At 35.6% G+C, this 16,462-nt stretch overlaps 1 protein-coding gene across 3 annotated transcripts; it reads left to right on the forward strand.

Moving 5' to 3' along the window:
* Positions 1–1,774: 1,774 nt before the first annotated feature.
* On the forward strand, positions 1,775–14,645 carry LOC101732060 (T-lymphocyte surface antigen Ly-9). 3 transcript variants are annotated; one of them, XM_031890813.1, is made up of 4 exons: positions 1,777–1,880; positions 2,146–2,469; positions 3,548–3,847; positions 14,521–14,645. In XM_031890813.1, exons 1-4 carry the CDS (start codon positions 1,814–1,816, stop codon positions 14,628–14,630), a joined length of 801 nt encoding a protein of 266 aa, XP_031746673.1. In that variant the 5' UTR covers positions 1,777–1,813; the 3' UTR covers positions 14,631–14,645. The 3 variants fall into 3 exon arrangements, with proteins under 3 accessions (XP_031746674.1, XP_031746673.1, XP_017951988.2); XM_018096499.2 differs by lacking the exon at positions 14,521–14,645 and adding an exon at positions 4,026–4,150; XM_031890814.1 differs by lacking the exons at positions 3,548–3,847; positions 14,521–14,645 and adding an exon at positions 14,043–14,426 and having other exon boundaries at positions 1,775–1,880.
* Positions 14,646–16,462: the final 1,817 nt, after the last annotated feature.

Here is a 16,462-nt window from a genome sequence, read left to right on the forward strand (position 1 = left end):
GTTCTTCTGGTGAGAAGTGAAATGGGAGCCCCTCCTCCCAAGAGATCAGGTGGATGGTTGAGTCCTTACCATGGGGAGATTATAATGGAAATATTTGTACCTAGAGGTGGAAACATTAGCCACATATATGAATAGTACAGCAGAACAGAACTCCCAGATGAACTAAAAAGACAGAAAGACCAATCTGTGTCTTGACTCAAATTATCAAGCTTAATCTTAACTTGCAACAATTATTACTTTTTACTTATTACATATCCAATTACAGGGGAGGAGAAAAATAACACAACACAATTATTGGCCAATAAGCATGCACTATGAATGACATCAGATCTTGATAATACCATCGACCATTGTGACTCTTTGGGTGCAAGGCTACTACACCTATAGACACAACACACTAAGGGAACCCTAGAATCACTGCCAGGTTCAAAGTGATGGAAGCTCCAGGGGTCCCCAGCATAAATAGGGGTCATTTTGGTTGTTTTGTGTTATTGACTTACAAGTAGTAATTGTCAAGATGAAGCCAAAAGAAAAAAAAGCCTCACCAATAACGAAGCAGGGTGTGGGCGCACGTGGCCCAGACCTATAGTCTGAGGAAGGAATTTTTACCAGCAAAGCATGACAGGCACTTGCAGGCTCTGTAAAATAAAAGTAATATGTATTATAAAAAAAAACCCTAGAACACAGAACAGCCTTTTGCGTTTCATGCACCAAGCACTTGATAGACTTTTGATGAAGTGTTTGGTGCACAAAATGCATATGGATATTCTGTGTTCTTTATTTGTCTGAAATAAAGTTTATTTCTCTGTTACAATGCCTGATTGTGGGAGCTGTGAGTGCCAGCTGAGACTTTGTTGGTAGAACATCCCAGACCCTGTACATTAAAAAAGGGGTCCCAGATATTGGAGGTTTGTGTCCCTTGACCAATGCAGTGCAGGATCAGGCAGAACGGGGCCAGTGGTTCTCAAACAGCTGCCATGTTATTGCAATATAAAAGTCACATACAGGTTCTACATATGACCAAGAAAAGATTCAAAGTGCCACCAATAGGATAGTCCTTATTATGATCTGACATTGCGGTTATTTAATTAAAGCAATATTATAAAAGCCTATCTTGTCAAAGCTGTTCCTGTCTCAGGTACATTTCTGGATTAAAGGATTTTCATTTACATCATATACTGCAACATTATGCCTATACAGATACTTACAGTATATAGAAGAAAAATAACTACACATGCAGTAAAATGAAATATGTTTTTCAAAAACCTGTACTAACTTCAAGTTTCAAGTGTGGTATAAACTGCAAGGTAAAGGCTCAGGGATACACCAGAGTTTGTATCAAAATCATTCACAATTATATGGCCCAATTGTACTAAATAATTAACAGGTAAAATCACATAATAGCATGCTAGTGAGAATAAACCTAAACCCCAGGGATGAGCAGGGAGGGGGGGACACAGGATGCGCCACAGGACAGGATGGGGATGTGGGCACCCACAGTTTCTAACACCCAGTGCTGAATGTGAAACAACTCTTTTAAGAGTAAGGCTGAAATGTATCTCTCAATTTGTCATTGTAACTTTTATTAAATAAGAAATAACCAAAAGATAAATGACAACAACATTAACAACATATAAGCTGGACATGTTATTGGGGTGCGCACTGACGCCTAGTTTTGTTTTTTGTCAGTTGCATTTTTCTCACTTACACTATTCATAGCCATTTCCTGTGGCCCCTGATTGTCTCCCCCCCACCCAGTCAGTGGAAGTGGCCAGTCAGTGTCACATGACTGTACCCAGAGAGGCAGAGGAAGATGTCGGTCAGTGTCAGTGAGAAGCTGCTGCTCTGCCTTCTCTCTCCTGCCCTCCTCACTGTTACAGGTCAGTATAATGGGTATAATGGCTAGTAACTCATTTATTAAAATGCATAACTTTGTCTGATTATGTTCCTTAAAATAAACCCTTTGGTCAGTCTATAATGTATTACTGAATATGATCTTTACTACCTTTAGTTTTTCTTATAGTTCATCCAGACCTGATAACAGAAACTAAATTTATAATCCCAGGAATCCATTTAAACCTATTTGTACCCAGTGTGCAGTTGAACCCAAATTGTGTTTGGTTTTTGTATTTTTTTTTACTACAGTGAGTCAAGTTGGCCCAATCCAGGTGTATGGGCTAATAACCCAGTCTGTCAGTCTGGCACCCACTGAGCCCTTGGCACAGCCTGTAGAAGAGGTATCATGGCATTATATAAGCAATGGAACAAGACACAGACTGGCAGATTACAGGAACCAGCGGCTAAGTATCCGGCACAGTCAGTTCTCCCAGCGACTGGATGCTGATAACAGCGGCACAAGGTTATGGATCAGGGAACTGAGGAGTGAGGATACCGGGAGTTACACAGCAGCCATTACACTGCAAGGCACAACACAAACAGTAGATCTGTCATTTACTCTCACTGTGTATGGTAAGTGTTCATATAATGGCACCTGTATTATATTTTCAGTATGCAGAGATATAGGCAATGTTATTTACACACCATGCTCCTTACCTATACAGTTTACAAAGTTCGGTGCCAAAAGCACAAATTGCTTGCCCCAAATTTCTGCATAAAGAGGAAAATACATAATTTACACAAAATCACCTATATTCTCCAGGAGTCCTGACTAATATCCACTTTCTCAGCCCCCAAGATTTTTGTGCCACATGATCTCTCTGCACACATCTGAGCAATATAACAGCCTACATACACATATAATGAAAGGCAAAAATGCCATGAGTAAGTTTAATTGAAACATATTTGCACCTGTACACATAAGGCATCAGTTTTTAACTTTCCCATATTGTGCAAGTCCCATATACTGTATACATGGGGCCATTTAGATGCCTGAGCTAGAGAGCCCCATCTAGGAAAGTGCTGAGTACAGGTTATACCCCAGAATGCCGTGCAGCACTGTGTGGGGGCTTTGCAGCACTGTTGGCATCAAGGGAGCCCTGTACTTAGTGTCAGCCTTGCTGGTGCCCCCTTAGCTTGCACATCTAAATATGGTTCTGTAGTGTTGGGGGATACACTGAACTTGGTGATAGATGGTAGATGTATACTATTATATTTAACACCTATATGTGTGTGTGTAACTGTGTAATATAATATACTTTATAAATGTGAAAAAGAATATATACATATATAACGTATACTTGTTTGTTACAATCCTAGTGAGATTGCACTGTGCCCCTAAAATTGGAACCCCCCCCCAAGTAAATATCACTTTTCTGCCCTTTGATGCAAGTGTATGTATTCAACTATGTTCCATCTAATTTGTTCTTTTCTGGGTAGTGACTCTTATGAATACCTTTCTGTAGACTGGGCTTGCAAGATTTAATTCAATATTCATGTTAAGGTCTCAGTAGAAAGGTATAAATCAGCAATAATCTGGCATTCTTATTTTTCTAATACAGGTATATTTTGTTATACAGACTGCAATTTGACTTCCCTTCCCTGACATTTATATGTATATATATTATAGAATTTATGTTTCTATACACAGAGCCAGTTCTCACCCCAGATATAAAGATGGAGATGGAGCAGATTAGCCCTGACTGGTGCAATTTCACCCTTCATTGTTCTGCCCCAACAAACCCATCAGCGCTGTCCTACAGTTGGATGTACAGACACAAAGGCCGGTACCAGCCCTATCCCAATGGTACCACAATCCGTGTGTCACTGCAGCCTGAATCCTGGGATGGGGAGTATCTGTGCTTGGTACAGAACCCGGCTGATCAGAAAAATGCCTCTATTGCCCCTCGGGAATTCTGCCCTCATACCAGGCTCACAAAAGGCATAAATGGTGGGTACAATTTAACACAAACTACAGTGATGTTGGTTTCAAATTTACAGACACTTGATTAACAGAGCTTTATTGGCATTAGTAACCATCTGTGTCACTACAGGATAGTTGGAATTGTCACATTATTTATTTATAGTAAGATTAGTTAATTATTGGGATCTCTCTGTTTGTGTTTTAGGTACAACCTGCTGGATAAAAGTATTCATCACTTTGCCGATTCTCACTGCTCTCTCCTTCTCAGTAGGAGTTCTCATCATTGTAACAAGAAATAAAAAAAATCTAAGATAAAAGAGATGTGTTTTTAATCCTTCCAAGTTAAGCGATGAGCAATGAAAACCTGTTACCTCTCCTAATATCTTGGGAGCAAAGATAATGAAATGATGATGATAATGGCACAGGGCTTAGCATTGGTGTTGGGAATTCCTTGTGCCCCTTTATTAGATTCCGAATGGGCCCTACTTGCACAGGGGTTTTATATATTTTCCTCAGACTTTTGGGAATTTCTCCTATAATGTAATTATGATTTAAACCAATGCTATTTTATGTGCTTGGGAATAAGCTTTACTGTACAAATATTCTCTGTAGCTTGCAGAGTGCTATACAAGGGTCATAAAAAGATTGAGGTATAATGTCTCACAATAGGAATCTAAACATGTACCGGTATAGGATCTGTTATCCAGAATTCTTGGGAACTGGGGTTTTCCAGATACAGTAAGGGGTCTATCATTAATTTAGTTCCCCATTCCTTAAGTCTGCTTAAAACCATTTGAATATTAAAGAAACCCAATAGAATTGTTTTCCATCAATATGGGTTTATGCAGCTTAGTTAAGTACAAGCTAATGTTTCATTATTACAAAGAAAAAGGGAATAATTACAAATCAAAATTATTTGCTGAAAATGGTAGCCTTGCACAAGATGTATTGGGGCTTCATTACATACAGTTTTGAGCAACCCACTCATGCCTTACTCAGGGGATAACAACTTTAACCTGCTGTGTTTTTGATCACCAAATAACCCTTGCCAAACACGGCCTAAATCATACCAGAAACAATAGAGAAGTTTATAGTGTGAAACCCCCAAAAAAAGCCTCACCGGTAATAAAGCAGGGTGTGGGCGCACGTGGTCCAGACATATAGTCTGAGGAAGGAATTTTTACCAACAGGGTTTAAGAGCCACTCACAGGCTTTGTAAAATAAAAGTAATATGTATTTTTTAAAAAAAAACTTAGAACACAGAACAGCCTTTTGTGTTTCATGTACCAAACACTTGATAGACTTTTGTTTAAGTGTTTGGTGCACAAAATGCATAAGGGTTTTCTTTTTTTTTTTTTTTTCAAATATCTTTTTATTTGTTTTTCAAAAGATAAAGGGATACATAAAGGAAAGGGGTAGGGGTTAAAAGGTAAGTATATACAAAGCAAAGCATAAATTGTCACTTATATATTGTACTGTTACATTTTATCTGATACCTGTTGTTAACTAGATATGTATATATTTATTTCAAAGAAAAGAAAGTTAGATTGCGATAAACATTTCAGAGACATGTTTAATTAGTTGTCGATCAATATTAACTATTGTATATTATAGTTTCATATTTAGAGGTGCAATTTGGAGATATCTCACTGCGTATTGGACTTATTTTGGTTTAGATAATCAGACCATGCTCTCCAATTTTTGAAATGATTGAATGCGTTGTCTATTTTGTAGGCAATTGCTTCTTCCATTATTTTAGTTTCATTCAGTAGTTGTATCCATTCTTGTATTGTAGGTATTTCTGTAGTTTTCCATTTTCTAGGAATTATTGCTTTGGCTGTTGTTATCATATATTTAATCAATGGAATTTTTACTGTCTTCTTTTTGGTATTGTCAAATAATAACATTACTATTGGAGATGTGAGTTTTATTTCATTTGGGAATATATAATCAATTATCTTTTGGATATTTTTCCAATAATTTTCAAGTTTTTTGCATTTGAACCAGATGTGTTCGTAAGATCCTTTCTCCATATTGCACCTCCAGCACAAGTCAGATACATTATACATGTTATTAAGTTTTATAGGAGTGTAATACCACCTGGCCAATATTTTATAGTTAAATTCCTGCAATTTTGTTGAAGTAAAAATTTTACTGTTATTTTGGCATATTTTCTCCCATAATTCTGGCGTAGGATTTATATTTAAATCATTTTCCCATTTGTTTGCGAAAGGTGTTTTGTCTCTATTTTGTTTTATTAACTTCTTGTATGTAAAGGATAATGTTCTAGTAATTCGGGATCCTCTCACGATTATATCTTCTAATCAGGTAGGTTCTCTTTGTATTTTCAATATTTGTAGCGTATTGATATATTTTATTATTTGGTCGTATATTTCTTTAGAAATGATATTTGCTCCTAATTTATGGTTTATTTTTTCCAGAGATAAAATTGCATCTTTTTCTATAAAATCTTTTATTCTAATAAGTTTGGTTCTGTTCTCTATCTCTGGCTCAATTACTTTGATTTCCATACCTGGTGGGAATTCTGGGTTATTCCATATAGGAGTTAATAAAGACGGATAAGGTGAGAGATCATATTCTTTATTTACTTTATACCACCACTTTAAAGTTGTATGGACTGTTATGTCTTTTTGTGTAATTTTTGTAGTTTGTATTTTTTTTGTCCAAATTAAGGAAGATAGTGTCTTAATGTTGTCTCCTCTCTCTGCATTGTTGGTTGGAGAGAGATAATTTTCATTGTTCCAGGATATTATTCTAGCTAGCTGTATTGCTTTATAGTAGGTTTCTATACAAGGTAATCCTAGCCCACCTATATCTTTAGTTCTTGTCAATGTTTCATATGCTATTCTTGGTTTTTTATTTTTCCAGATAAATTGAGAGATTTTTGTTTTGATTTTATGGAAAAAAATTCTGGGTATATCTATCGGCATGTTTTGGAATATATACAATATTTTGGGGAGGATTAACATTTTAACAATGTTAATACGTCCTACCCATGATATGCAAATATCAAAACATTTCTGTATATCTTTATCTATCATATTGAAAATCGGTATATAATTTTTCTGGTATAAAAGTTTTTCGTTTTGAGTAAGATATACTCCTAAGTATTTTATTTCTTCTTTTGCCCATTTAAATGAAAAGTTTTGTTTTAAATTATGTATTTTTTGATGTGGTAACGTGATATTAAGAATTTCAGATTTATTGTAGTTTATTTTAAAGTTAGAAAGATGACTAAAGGTATTAATTTGTTTCATCAAATTTGGCAATGTGATATGAGGTTGTGTTATATAGAATAACAAGTCATCAGCAAATGCCGATACTTTGTGTTCCATGTTAGAGATTGTTATTCCTTTAATGTTGGAGTTTTGTCTAATAGAAATTAAAAGTGTTTCGATAGTTAGAACAAAGAGAAGTGGCGATAATGGGCATCCTTGTCTTGTTCCATTATTGATCATCAATCTTTCAGATAGTGTTCCATTTACTCTGATTTTTGCGCTAGGATTTTTGTATAGAGACATTATTCTATCAATTAGGATATTTCCAAAGCCCATTGCATGTAGTGTATTTTCCATAAAAAACCAGTCTATTCTATCAAACGCTTTTTCAGCGTCCATTGAAATAATTATCGCTTCTTTCTTTCTTCATAACTTTTATTATGTTTAATGTTCTAATTGTGTTATTTTTTCCTTCTCTTCCAGGTATGAAACCTGACTGATCAGCTTGGATCAATGATGGTAAGTATATTTTTATTCTGTTTGCTATTAATTTAGCAAATATTTTTTGGTCAAGATTAATAAGGGATATTGGTCTGTAACTTGAGCATTCATGTGGGTCTTTACCTTGTTTATGAATTAACGTTATGTGAGCTTCTTGTGATTGTTCAGGAATGTTAGACAATCTATTTTGTGAGTTGAACATGGATAGTAATATAGGATTTAGGATATTAGAAAATGTTTTATAATAGCATGCCGTAAATCCATCCGGGCCTGGGCTTTTCCCTATTGGCAGTTCTTTGATAACTTTTGAAAGTTCTTCAATGGTAAAAGGTCTGTCTAGATTTTTGGAGGATGTCCTGTCTAGTTTAGATATATTCAGAGATGATAAAAAAAAATTTCTTTTTTCTTTTGTTATTTCCTGGGTTCTAAGGTTGGTTTTTTGTTTCTTTAGGTTATAGAGACTAGAGTAATACTCATGGAAGCAGTTGGCTATGTCTGATGTTTTATTGACCATTTGTTGTTTATGATTTTTCATTTTTAATATATATGACTTAGCAAATTGTGTCTTAAGCATATTTGCCAAGTGTTTTCCACATTTATTACTGAATTCGTATATGTTGCGTTTTACTCTTAAGAAAGCCTTGTTTGATTCAGTATCCAACAAAATTTTTAAATTTTTTCTTTTTTGAGTTAACTCTTGGTATGTATTTTCTAATTGAGTAGCTTTGTGTTGTGTTTCTAATTTACCAATTTCTTTTAATAATTTGTCTATTTTTTCTTTTCTTTCTTTTTTACAGGGTGAACCCAAGGAAATTAAATTACCTCTTATTGTACATTTATGTGCTTCCCATCTGATATGTTGTGATGTCTCATGTTCAGAATTATCAATAAAAAATTGTTTTATTTTATCTGAAATTTTCTCTCTGTGTGTTTCATTATATATAAGACTTTCATTCAATCTCCAATTATAGTTTGGTTTTAACTCAGTAGGTAATCTAATTATCACTGACACTGGACAGTGATCAGACTGAAAAGAGTTATCAATTTCTGTTTTTTGGACAATATCTAGGCATTTATGTTCTATAAATATATAATCAATTCTTGCATAGTTTTTATGAACACAAGAATAATGGGTGAAGTCCCTATCTTGAGGATGAAAGGTTCTCCATATATCTACAAAGAGATTTAGTTGTAATGTTTGGTTTAAACCTCTAATCATTGAAAAAGGTAAGTATGATTTTCTGGATGATGTATCTAGAAAAGGATTTAATGGAGTATTAAAATCTCCTCCCATAATTACTATACCTTCTTTAAAACCTTTTAATTTATTGAGAATTCCTTTCATAGTTTTTAATTGGTCTTTATTTGGTAAATAAACATTGCATAATGTAATTTTTTGGTCATATAACATACCTTTAACCATGATACATCTACCATCTTTTCTTGTATAAATATCAAGAACAGAAAAGGGAGTATTTTTATGAATTGCTATTAGTACTCCATTTGTTTTTTTATCCACATTATTTCCCAAGTATATCTTATCATAGTTTCTATGATGGATTTTAGGCATATTTTTTTCCTTAAAGTGAGTTTCTTGAAAGAATAGTATTTTAGCACCCATGTTATTACAATGGTTAAACATCTGTGCTCTTTTTATGGGTTCATTTAAACCATTTACATTTACAGATGTAATCTTAAGTTTCCCCATATTGAAAAATTGGGTTTATGCATAAAGACTGTATAATATGTCTCTGAAGGGATATTGCATTTTCTAATGATCTTGGTATCAGAGATAATTGCAATGAAGAAAGAGAAAAGTAAACTATATACAAATTGTGACATAGAACTGTCAGTGCTGCATTAATCCACATACTTTTCTGGTTAATTGTAGATTGTTTCATAGCAGCAAATTATCTATAAGATAGATTTTTTGTAAACTATCTTTATAGTAGAGGGGGGAAGTGGAAGGTATACCTGTACCTTGAAAAGAAAACACCATTTGTTGTGGCATAACAAATTCTACCCTGTTTATAGATAGTATAACATCAACTTTATAATACAGATAGTATTCCCTGTATTAAACTAAAATATGAAATGAGAGTTAAATTGTGCAGTGTAACTTCAAACACATATTTAAGTACACTATATTAATAAAGCATATAGTGAAAAATTTTTCAAACCATTAGTATGAGATATAGCTGATATTACATCAGTTAAACAAAATATCATAAGTTTAGTTTAAACTTTCTAAACTCTGAGGAACAGAAAAAGCATCATTTTTTACCAGTTTATTTATCTGCTGTTTTCAAGTTTCGCTTTTGTCAGATAAAAAGGATATTTCTCTATCTTTTAGTCTTGGTGTATGAGGAGATCTTCTTGGATGTTTCAAAGGTGTGCTCCAAAATTCTGTTGCTTTAGGAATATTAGCGTCTGATGATGGTATAATGTCCCATCCAGGTAGCGCGATTCTCTCAATGTCCAATCTTTTACAGAAGTCATCAGTGTCTTTTGGATTTCTTAGGATAAAAAGTTGACCATTATTTCTTACTGAAAGGCTGAATGGAAATCCCCATTTGAATTGTATTCCTTTTTCTTTTAGTAGGTCTGTGAGTGGTTTTAGTTGTCTTCTCTTGTTTAGTGTTCTCCATGATAGGTCCTGGAAAAGTATAATTCTGCTATCTTCAAATGTAATGTTTTTCATTTCTCTTGCTTTCATCAGAATGGTTTCCTTAGTAGTATAGTCATGTAATGCACATAAAACGTCTCTTGGAGAATCTGGAGGGGCATTTTTTGTTTTTGCCACTCTGTGATATCTGTCCATTTTTATTTCGTTGTTTAGATCTTTGCTAAGGATGTTATTAAAGATTTGCTGTAGTGACCCTTTGAGTTCTCCCTGTGTAACTGTTTCTGGGATTCCTCTTATTCTTATATTTATCCTTCTGCTTCTATTTTCAAAATCTTCCATTTGTCTTTCAAGCTCATCTATTTTTTCAGCTTGATTATGTACAGTTTTGTGTAAATAGGTATTGTGTTTGATCAGTTTTTCATGGTTTTTTTCCATAGTGTCAGTTCTAGCACTTAGGCTTATTACATCTTTTTTGAGATCTCTCATTTCATCTCTTATGGCTGTGGTAAGTTCCTGCAACATATTCTTAATTTCTGCTTTAGATGGTAAGCATTTTAGGTAAGATCTTATGTCTTCCTCACAATCGCTTTCTGACTCTGAAAGTTCTTGCTGACTTTCTGTGTCTTTATCTAGCATGCGTTTTCGAGCGGGCGCCATCTTGGATTTTACACGCAGCTCAGTATTATTGTCAAAATACTCAGTAGGTTCTTCTATATCTTTAGCGATTTTACTTTGTTTTAGTTTAGCCGTTTGTGCAGGTGTCTTACCTTGCTTTTTCATTTTGTTAACAGGGTGTACTATGTTGTCAGGGTGAATCTGGCCACGGAGCTCTGCTAATGTGCGACCATGCAGGCAGACAGCAAGCCACGCCCCTTCTGCATAAGGGTTTTCTATGTTCTATATTTTTCTGAAATAAAGTTTATTTCTCTGTTACAATGCCTGATTGTGGGAGCTGTGAGTGCCTGCTGAGACTTTGTTGGTAGAACATCCCAGACCCTGTGCACTCAAAAAGGGGTCCCAGATATTGGAGGTTTGTGTTCCTTGACCAATGCAGTGCAGGATCAGGCAGAATGGGGGCCAGTGGTTCTCAAACAGCTGCCATTTTATTGCAATATAACAGTCAAATACAGGTTCTACATATGACCAAGAAAAGATTCAAAGTGCCACCAATAGGACAGTCCTTATTATGGTCTGACATTGTGGTTATTTAATTAAAGTAATATTATAAAAGCCTATCTTGTCAAAGCTGCTCCTGTCTCAGGTTTATTTCTGGATTAAAGGATTTTCATTTACATCATATACTGCAAAATAATGCCTATACAGATACTTATGTAGGACAAAAATATCAACATGTTTTCCTTAAGCGTGTACTAATAAGTTTCTACTTTTGGCATAAACTGCAATGTAAAGGCAAGGTAAAATCACATAAAAGGAATGCTAGTGAGAATAAACCTAAATGACAGCGATGAGCAGGGAGGGGGGACACAGGATGCGCCACAGGACAGGATGGGGATGTGGGCACCCACAGTTTCTAACACCCAGTGCTGAATGTAAAACAACCCTTTCACGAGCAAGGCTGAAACAACAACTGTTCATTGTAACTTCCAATAAATAAAAAATTAACCAAAGAATAATCAACGTTAACAACATATAAGCTGGACATGTTATTGGGGTGTGCACTGACGCCTAGTCAGTTGCATTTCTCTCACTTAAACTATTCATAGCCATTTCTTGTGGCCCCTGATTGTCTCCCCCCCAACCGGTCAGTGGAAGAGGCCTGTCAGTGTCACATGACTGTACATTGAGAGGCAGAGGAAGATGTCGGTCAGTGTCACATGACTGTACCCAGAGAGGCAGAGGAAGATGTCGGTCAGTGTCACATGACTGTACCCAGAGAGGCAGAGGAAGATGTCGGTCAGTATCACATGACTGTACCCAGAGAGGCAGAGGAAGATGTCGGTCAGTGTCACATGACTGTACCCAGAGAGGCAGAGGAAGATGTCGGTCAGTGTCAGTGAGAAGCTGCTGCTCTGCCTTCTCTCTCCTGCCCTCCTCACTGTTACAGGTCAGTATAATGGGTATAATGGATAGTAACTCATTTATTAAAATGCATAACTTTGTCTCACTATGTACCTTAAAATAAACCCTTTGGTCAGTCTATAATGTATTACTGAATATGACCTTTACTACCTTTAGTTTTTCTTTTAGTTTATCCAGTCCTGATAACAGAAACTAATGTATATTCCCAGGAATCCATTTAAACTTATTTGTACACAGTGTGCAGTTGAACACAAATTGTGTTTGGTTTTTGTATTTTTTTTACTACAGCGAGTCAAGTTGGCCCAATCCAGGTGTATGGGCTAATAACCCAGACTGTCAGTCTAGCACCCACTGAGCATTTGGCACAGCCTGTAGAAGAGGTAACATGGCATTATATAAGCAATGGAACAAGATACAGACTGGCAGATTACAGGAACCAGCGGCTGAGTATCCGGCACAGTCAGTTCTCCCAGCGACTGGATGCTGATAACAGCGGCACAAGGTTATGGATCAGGGAACTGAGGAGTGAGGATACCGGGAGTTACACAGCATTCATAACACTTAATGGCACGACACATACAGTAGATCTGTCATTTACTCTCACTGTGTATGGTAAGTGTTCATATAATGGCACCTGTATTTATTTTCAGTATGCAGAGATATAGGCAAAGTTATTTATAAAACTTGCTCCCTACCTATACAGTATAGAAATAGCGATGAGCAAAATTTTTCGGCAGGCACAGATTTCTGATGAATTTCCGCAGTTCGCCATTGGCGTTTTTTTTTTTGTGAAATGGGCACCAATTTATTATTATATACAATATAAATAAGAAAAGAATAGTGTAAATATATATATATATATATATAGAGATATATATATATATAGATCGACGTTCCGGTCCTCACCCGGGACCTTTATCTTGATAAAGGTCCCGGGTGAGGACCGGAACGTCGATCTAAATAAACTAAGTATCTTTTTTTTTTATAAAATTTTCCTGGTGTGCATCAGCATTTTTTACATATTTACATTTTTTATCTGATTTGCACCCAGGTTGTTATCCCTATAAGTGTGTGCCTCAGCCTTTTTCTATATATATATATATATATATATCAATCCAAATGGTGTCCGCACTCCAAGGCTCAATATTCTGCGGGGTGCTTAGCCAAAATTATGTGTATACAGAAAATAATCATCTGTGGCCAGCACACCCTTCAATGTTTCATCAAAAATTTTTTATTGCAGATATATTGTTAAAACCAACGTTTCAGTCCTTGTTAGGACTTTTATCCTTGAGAAAGGTCCTAACAAGGACCGAAACGTTGGTTTTAACAATATATCTGCAATAAAAAATTTTTTGATGAAACATTGAAGGGTGTGCTGGCCACAGATGATTATTTTCGATATATATATATATATATATATATATATATTTTTTTTTTTATATACACACTCATGTATACTGGTTTGTCACAATAATAGTGGGATTACCATTCCTCGAAATAAATAAAACTTTTCTTGCCCTTTAATGCAACAAAGTTTTTATATTTAGAATATTTTCCCTACAGTTTGTTCTTTTCTGGGTAGTGACAAAAGTAAGAGAAAAAGTAAGTGCATTTATTTAAGTAAATTACTTTATTCAAGATCCCAAATCCTTGTGCAGTCCAATGATTTGAAATATGGTTACTAAAGCTACATAATATAATCTACTGTATTTTTTTCAGTCTTTCTTGTACAGTGGATTTATTTAGAAATTTCCCTTCAATCCCTCTCTTGTACAGCTATGATTTATTTATAAATGTATGTTTCTATACACAGAGCCAGTTCCCACCCCAGATATAATGATGGAGAAGGTACAGATTAGCCCTGACTGGTGCAATTTCACCCTTCATTGTTCTGCCCCAACAAACCCATCAGCGCTGTCCTACAGTTGGATGTACAGACACAAAGGCCGGTACCAGCCCTATCCCAATGGTACCACAATCCGTGTGTCACTGCAGCCTGAATCCTGGGATGGGGAGTATCTGTGCTTGGTACAGAACCCGGTTGGTCAGAGAAATGTCTCTGTTACCGCTCAGGAAATCTGCCCTGATACCTTGACTACAAAAGTGATAAATGGTGGGTACAATTTAAGACAAACTACAGTAATGTGAGCTTCAAATTTACAGACACTTGATTAACAGAGCTTTATTGGCATCAGTAACCATCTATGTTGCTACAGGATAGTTGAATTTGTCACTTTACTTATTTATAGTAAGATTAGTTAATTACTGGGATCTCTCTGTTTGTGTTTTAGGTAAAACCTGCTGGATAAAAGTATTCATCACTTTGCCGATTCTCACTGCTCTCTCCTTCTCAGTAGGAGTTACCATCATTGTGACAAGAAATAAAAAAAATCTAAGATAAAAGAGATGTGTTTCTAATCCTTCCAAGTTAAGGGATAAGCAATGAAACCTGTTACCTCTCCTAATATCTTGGGAGCAAAGATAATGAAATGATGATGATAATGGCACAGGGCTTAGCATTGGTGCTGGGAATTCCTTGTGGCCCTGGATTAGATCCCAATTGGGCCCTACTTGCACAGGGTTTTTATATGTTTTCCTCAGACTTTTGGGAATTCCTCCTATAATGTAATTATGATTTAAACTGATGGTATTTTATGTGCTTGGGAATAAGATTTACTTTACAAATATTCTCTGTATCCTAGAGTGCTATACAAATAAAGGGTCATAAATAGATGGAGGTATAATGTCTCACAATAGGAATCTAAACATGTACAGGTATAGGATCTGTTATCCAGAATGCTTGGGACTTCAGATACATTTTCCAGATACAGTAAGGGGTCTATCATTAATTTAGTTCACCATTCCTTAAGTCTGCTTAAAACCACTTGAACATTAAAGAAACCCAACAGAATTGTTTGTTATCAATATGGGTTTATGCAGCTTAGTTACCATCAAGTATAAACTAATATTTCATTATTACAGATAAAAAGGGAATAATTACAAATCAAAATTATTTGCTGAAAATGGGAGATGACCTTACCATAATTCAGAACATTCTGGATAATGGATTTCTGGATTAGTGATCCTTTACCTGTAATCATTCTGATCAGATGAGAGGCAACTGGTCCATTTAGTCTACACCAGTGGGTCTCAACCTTCCTAATGACCCGACCCTTTAATACAGTTCCTCATGTTGTGGTGACCCCCAACCATAAAATTATTCCTAAGACCGTCGGAAATATGTGTTTTCTTATGTCTTAGGCGACCCCTGTGAAAGGGTTGTTTGACCCCCAAGTGGGCCTTCTCCACATTATAATACTGGATTCTTAAAATTGTATTATATCTGCCCCATGTGTGTGTTTGCAGTCCTATACAAATGAGTCTCTATGACGTAGGCAGGGAAGCTATTTACTGTACTTATTGCTTCTCTCCATAAACAACTTTCCTTTTGCTTCTTTCTGGATTACAACTGGTTAACTATAGTCACATAGTACTAACCTCTATGACGTGTTGCCTTCCTGAGCTCAGTCAATGGGATACTGTGAGCAAAGCACCACATTTTATCTTTAACCTAACAAAAAAAAATAAATAAGGGAAATCTATTGGGATTTTGAAAAGAAAAGTTTTTACTTTGCAGCAAAAACCCTAATTAATAATATTAATGATTCAACCTTCAGCCTCATGAAAATGATTGTTTTTATTTAACATAGGGAAAGATTGACTTTTTTTTACCACAACAATCATTTCTGCAACTGAAGTTCTAGTCGTTTCTCTTGGCAATGTGAGTAAAGGGATCTGCTACTTTCAATGTAGGTCCCTGAAATCTCCAACCCTGAAGTTTACAGCTTCCTGGTTTTTGGTTCCTCTGGTGAGAAGTGAAATGGGAGCCCCTCCTCCCAAGAGATCAGGTGGATGGTTGAGTCCTTACCATGGGGAGATTATAATGGAAATATTTGTTCCTAGAGGTTGAAACATTATCCACATATATGAATAGTACAGCAGAACAGAACTCCCAGATGAACTAAAAAGACAGAAAGACCAATCTGTGTCTGGACTCAAATTGTCAAGCTTAACCTTAACTTGCAAGAATGATTACTTTTTACTTATTACATATCCAATTACAGGGGAGGAGTAAAATAACACAACGCAATTATTGGCCAATAAGCATACATTATGAATGATATCAGTTCTTGATGATACCTTCAACCATTGTGATTCTTTGGGTGCAAGGCT

The sequence above is a fragment of the Xenopus tropicalis genome, chromosome 8, assembly GCF_000004195.4.
Source record: "Xenopus tropicalis strain Nigerian chromosome 8, UCB_Xtro_10.0, whole genome shotgun sequence".
NCBI classification, from domain to species: Eukaryota; Metazoa; Chordata; class Amphibia; order Anura; family Pipidae; genus Xenopus; species Xenopus tropicalis.

Coding starts and splice junctions, on each gene's coding strand:
- LOC101732060 (XM_031890813.1), top strand. CDS start 1,814: ATGTCGGTCAGTGTCAGTGAGAAGCTGCTGCTCTGCCTTCTCTCTCCT. Junction 1,881..2,145: donor TGCCCTCCTCACTGTTACAG/GTCAGTATAATG, acceptor TTTTTACTACAG/TGAGTCAAGTTGGCCCAATC. Junction 2,470..3,547: donor ATTTACTCTCACTGTGTATG/GTAAGTGTTCAT, acceptor TTCTATACACAG/AGCCAGTTCTCACCCCAGAT.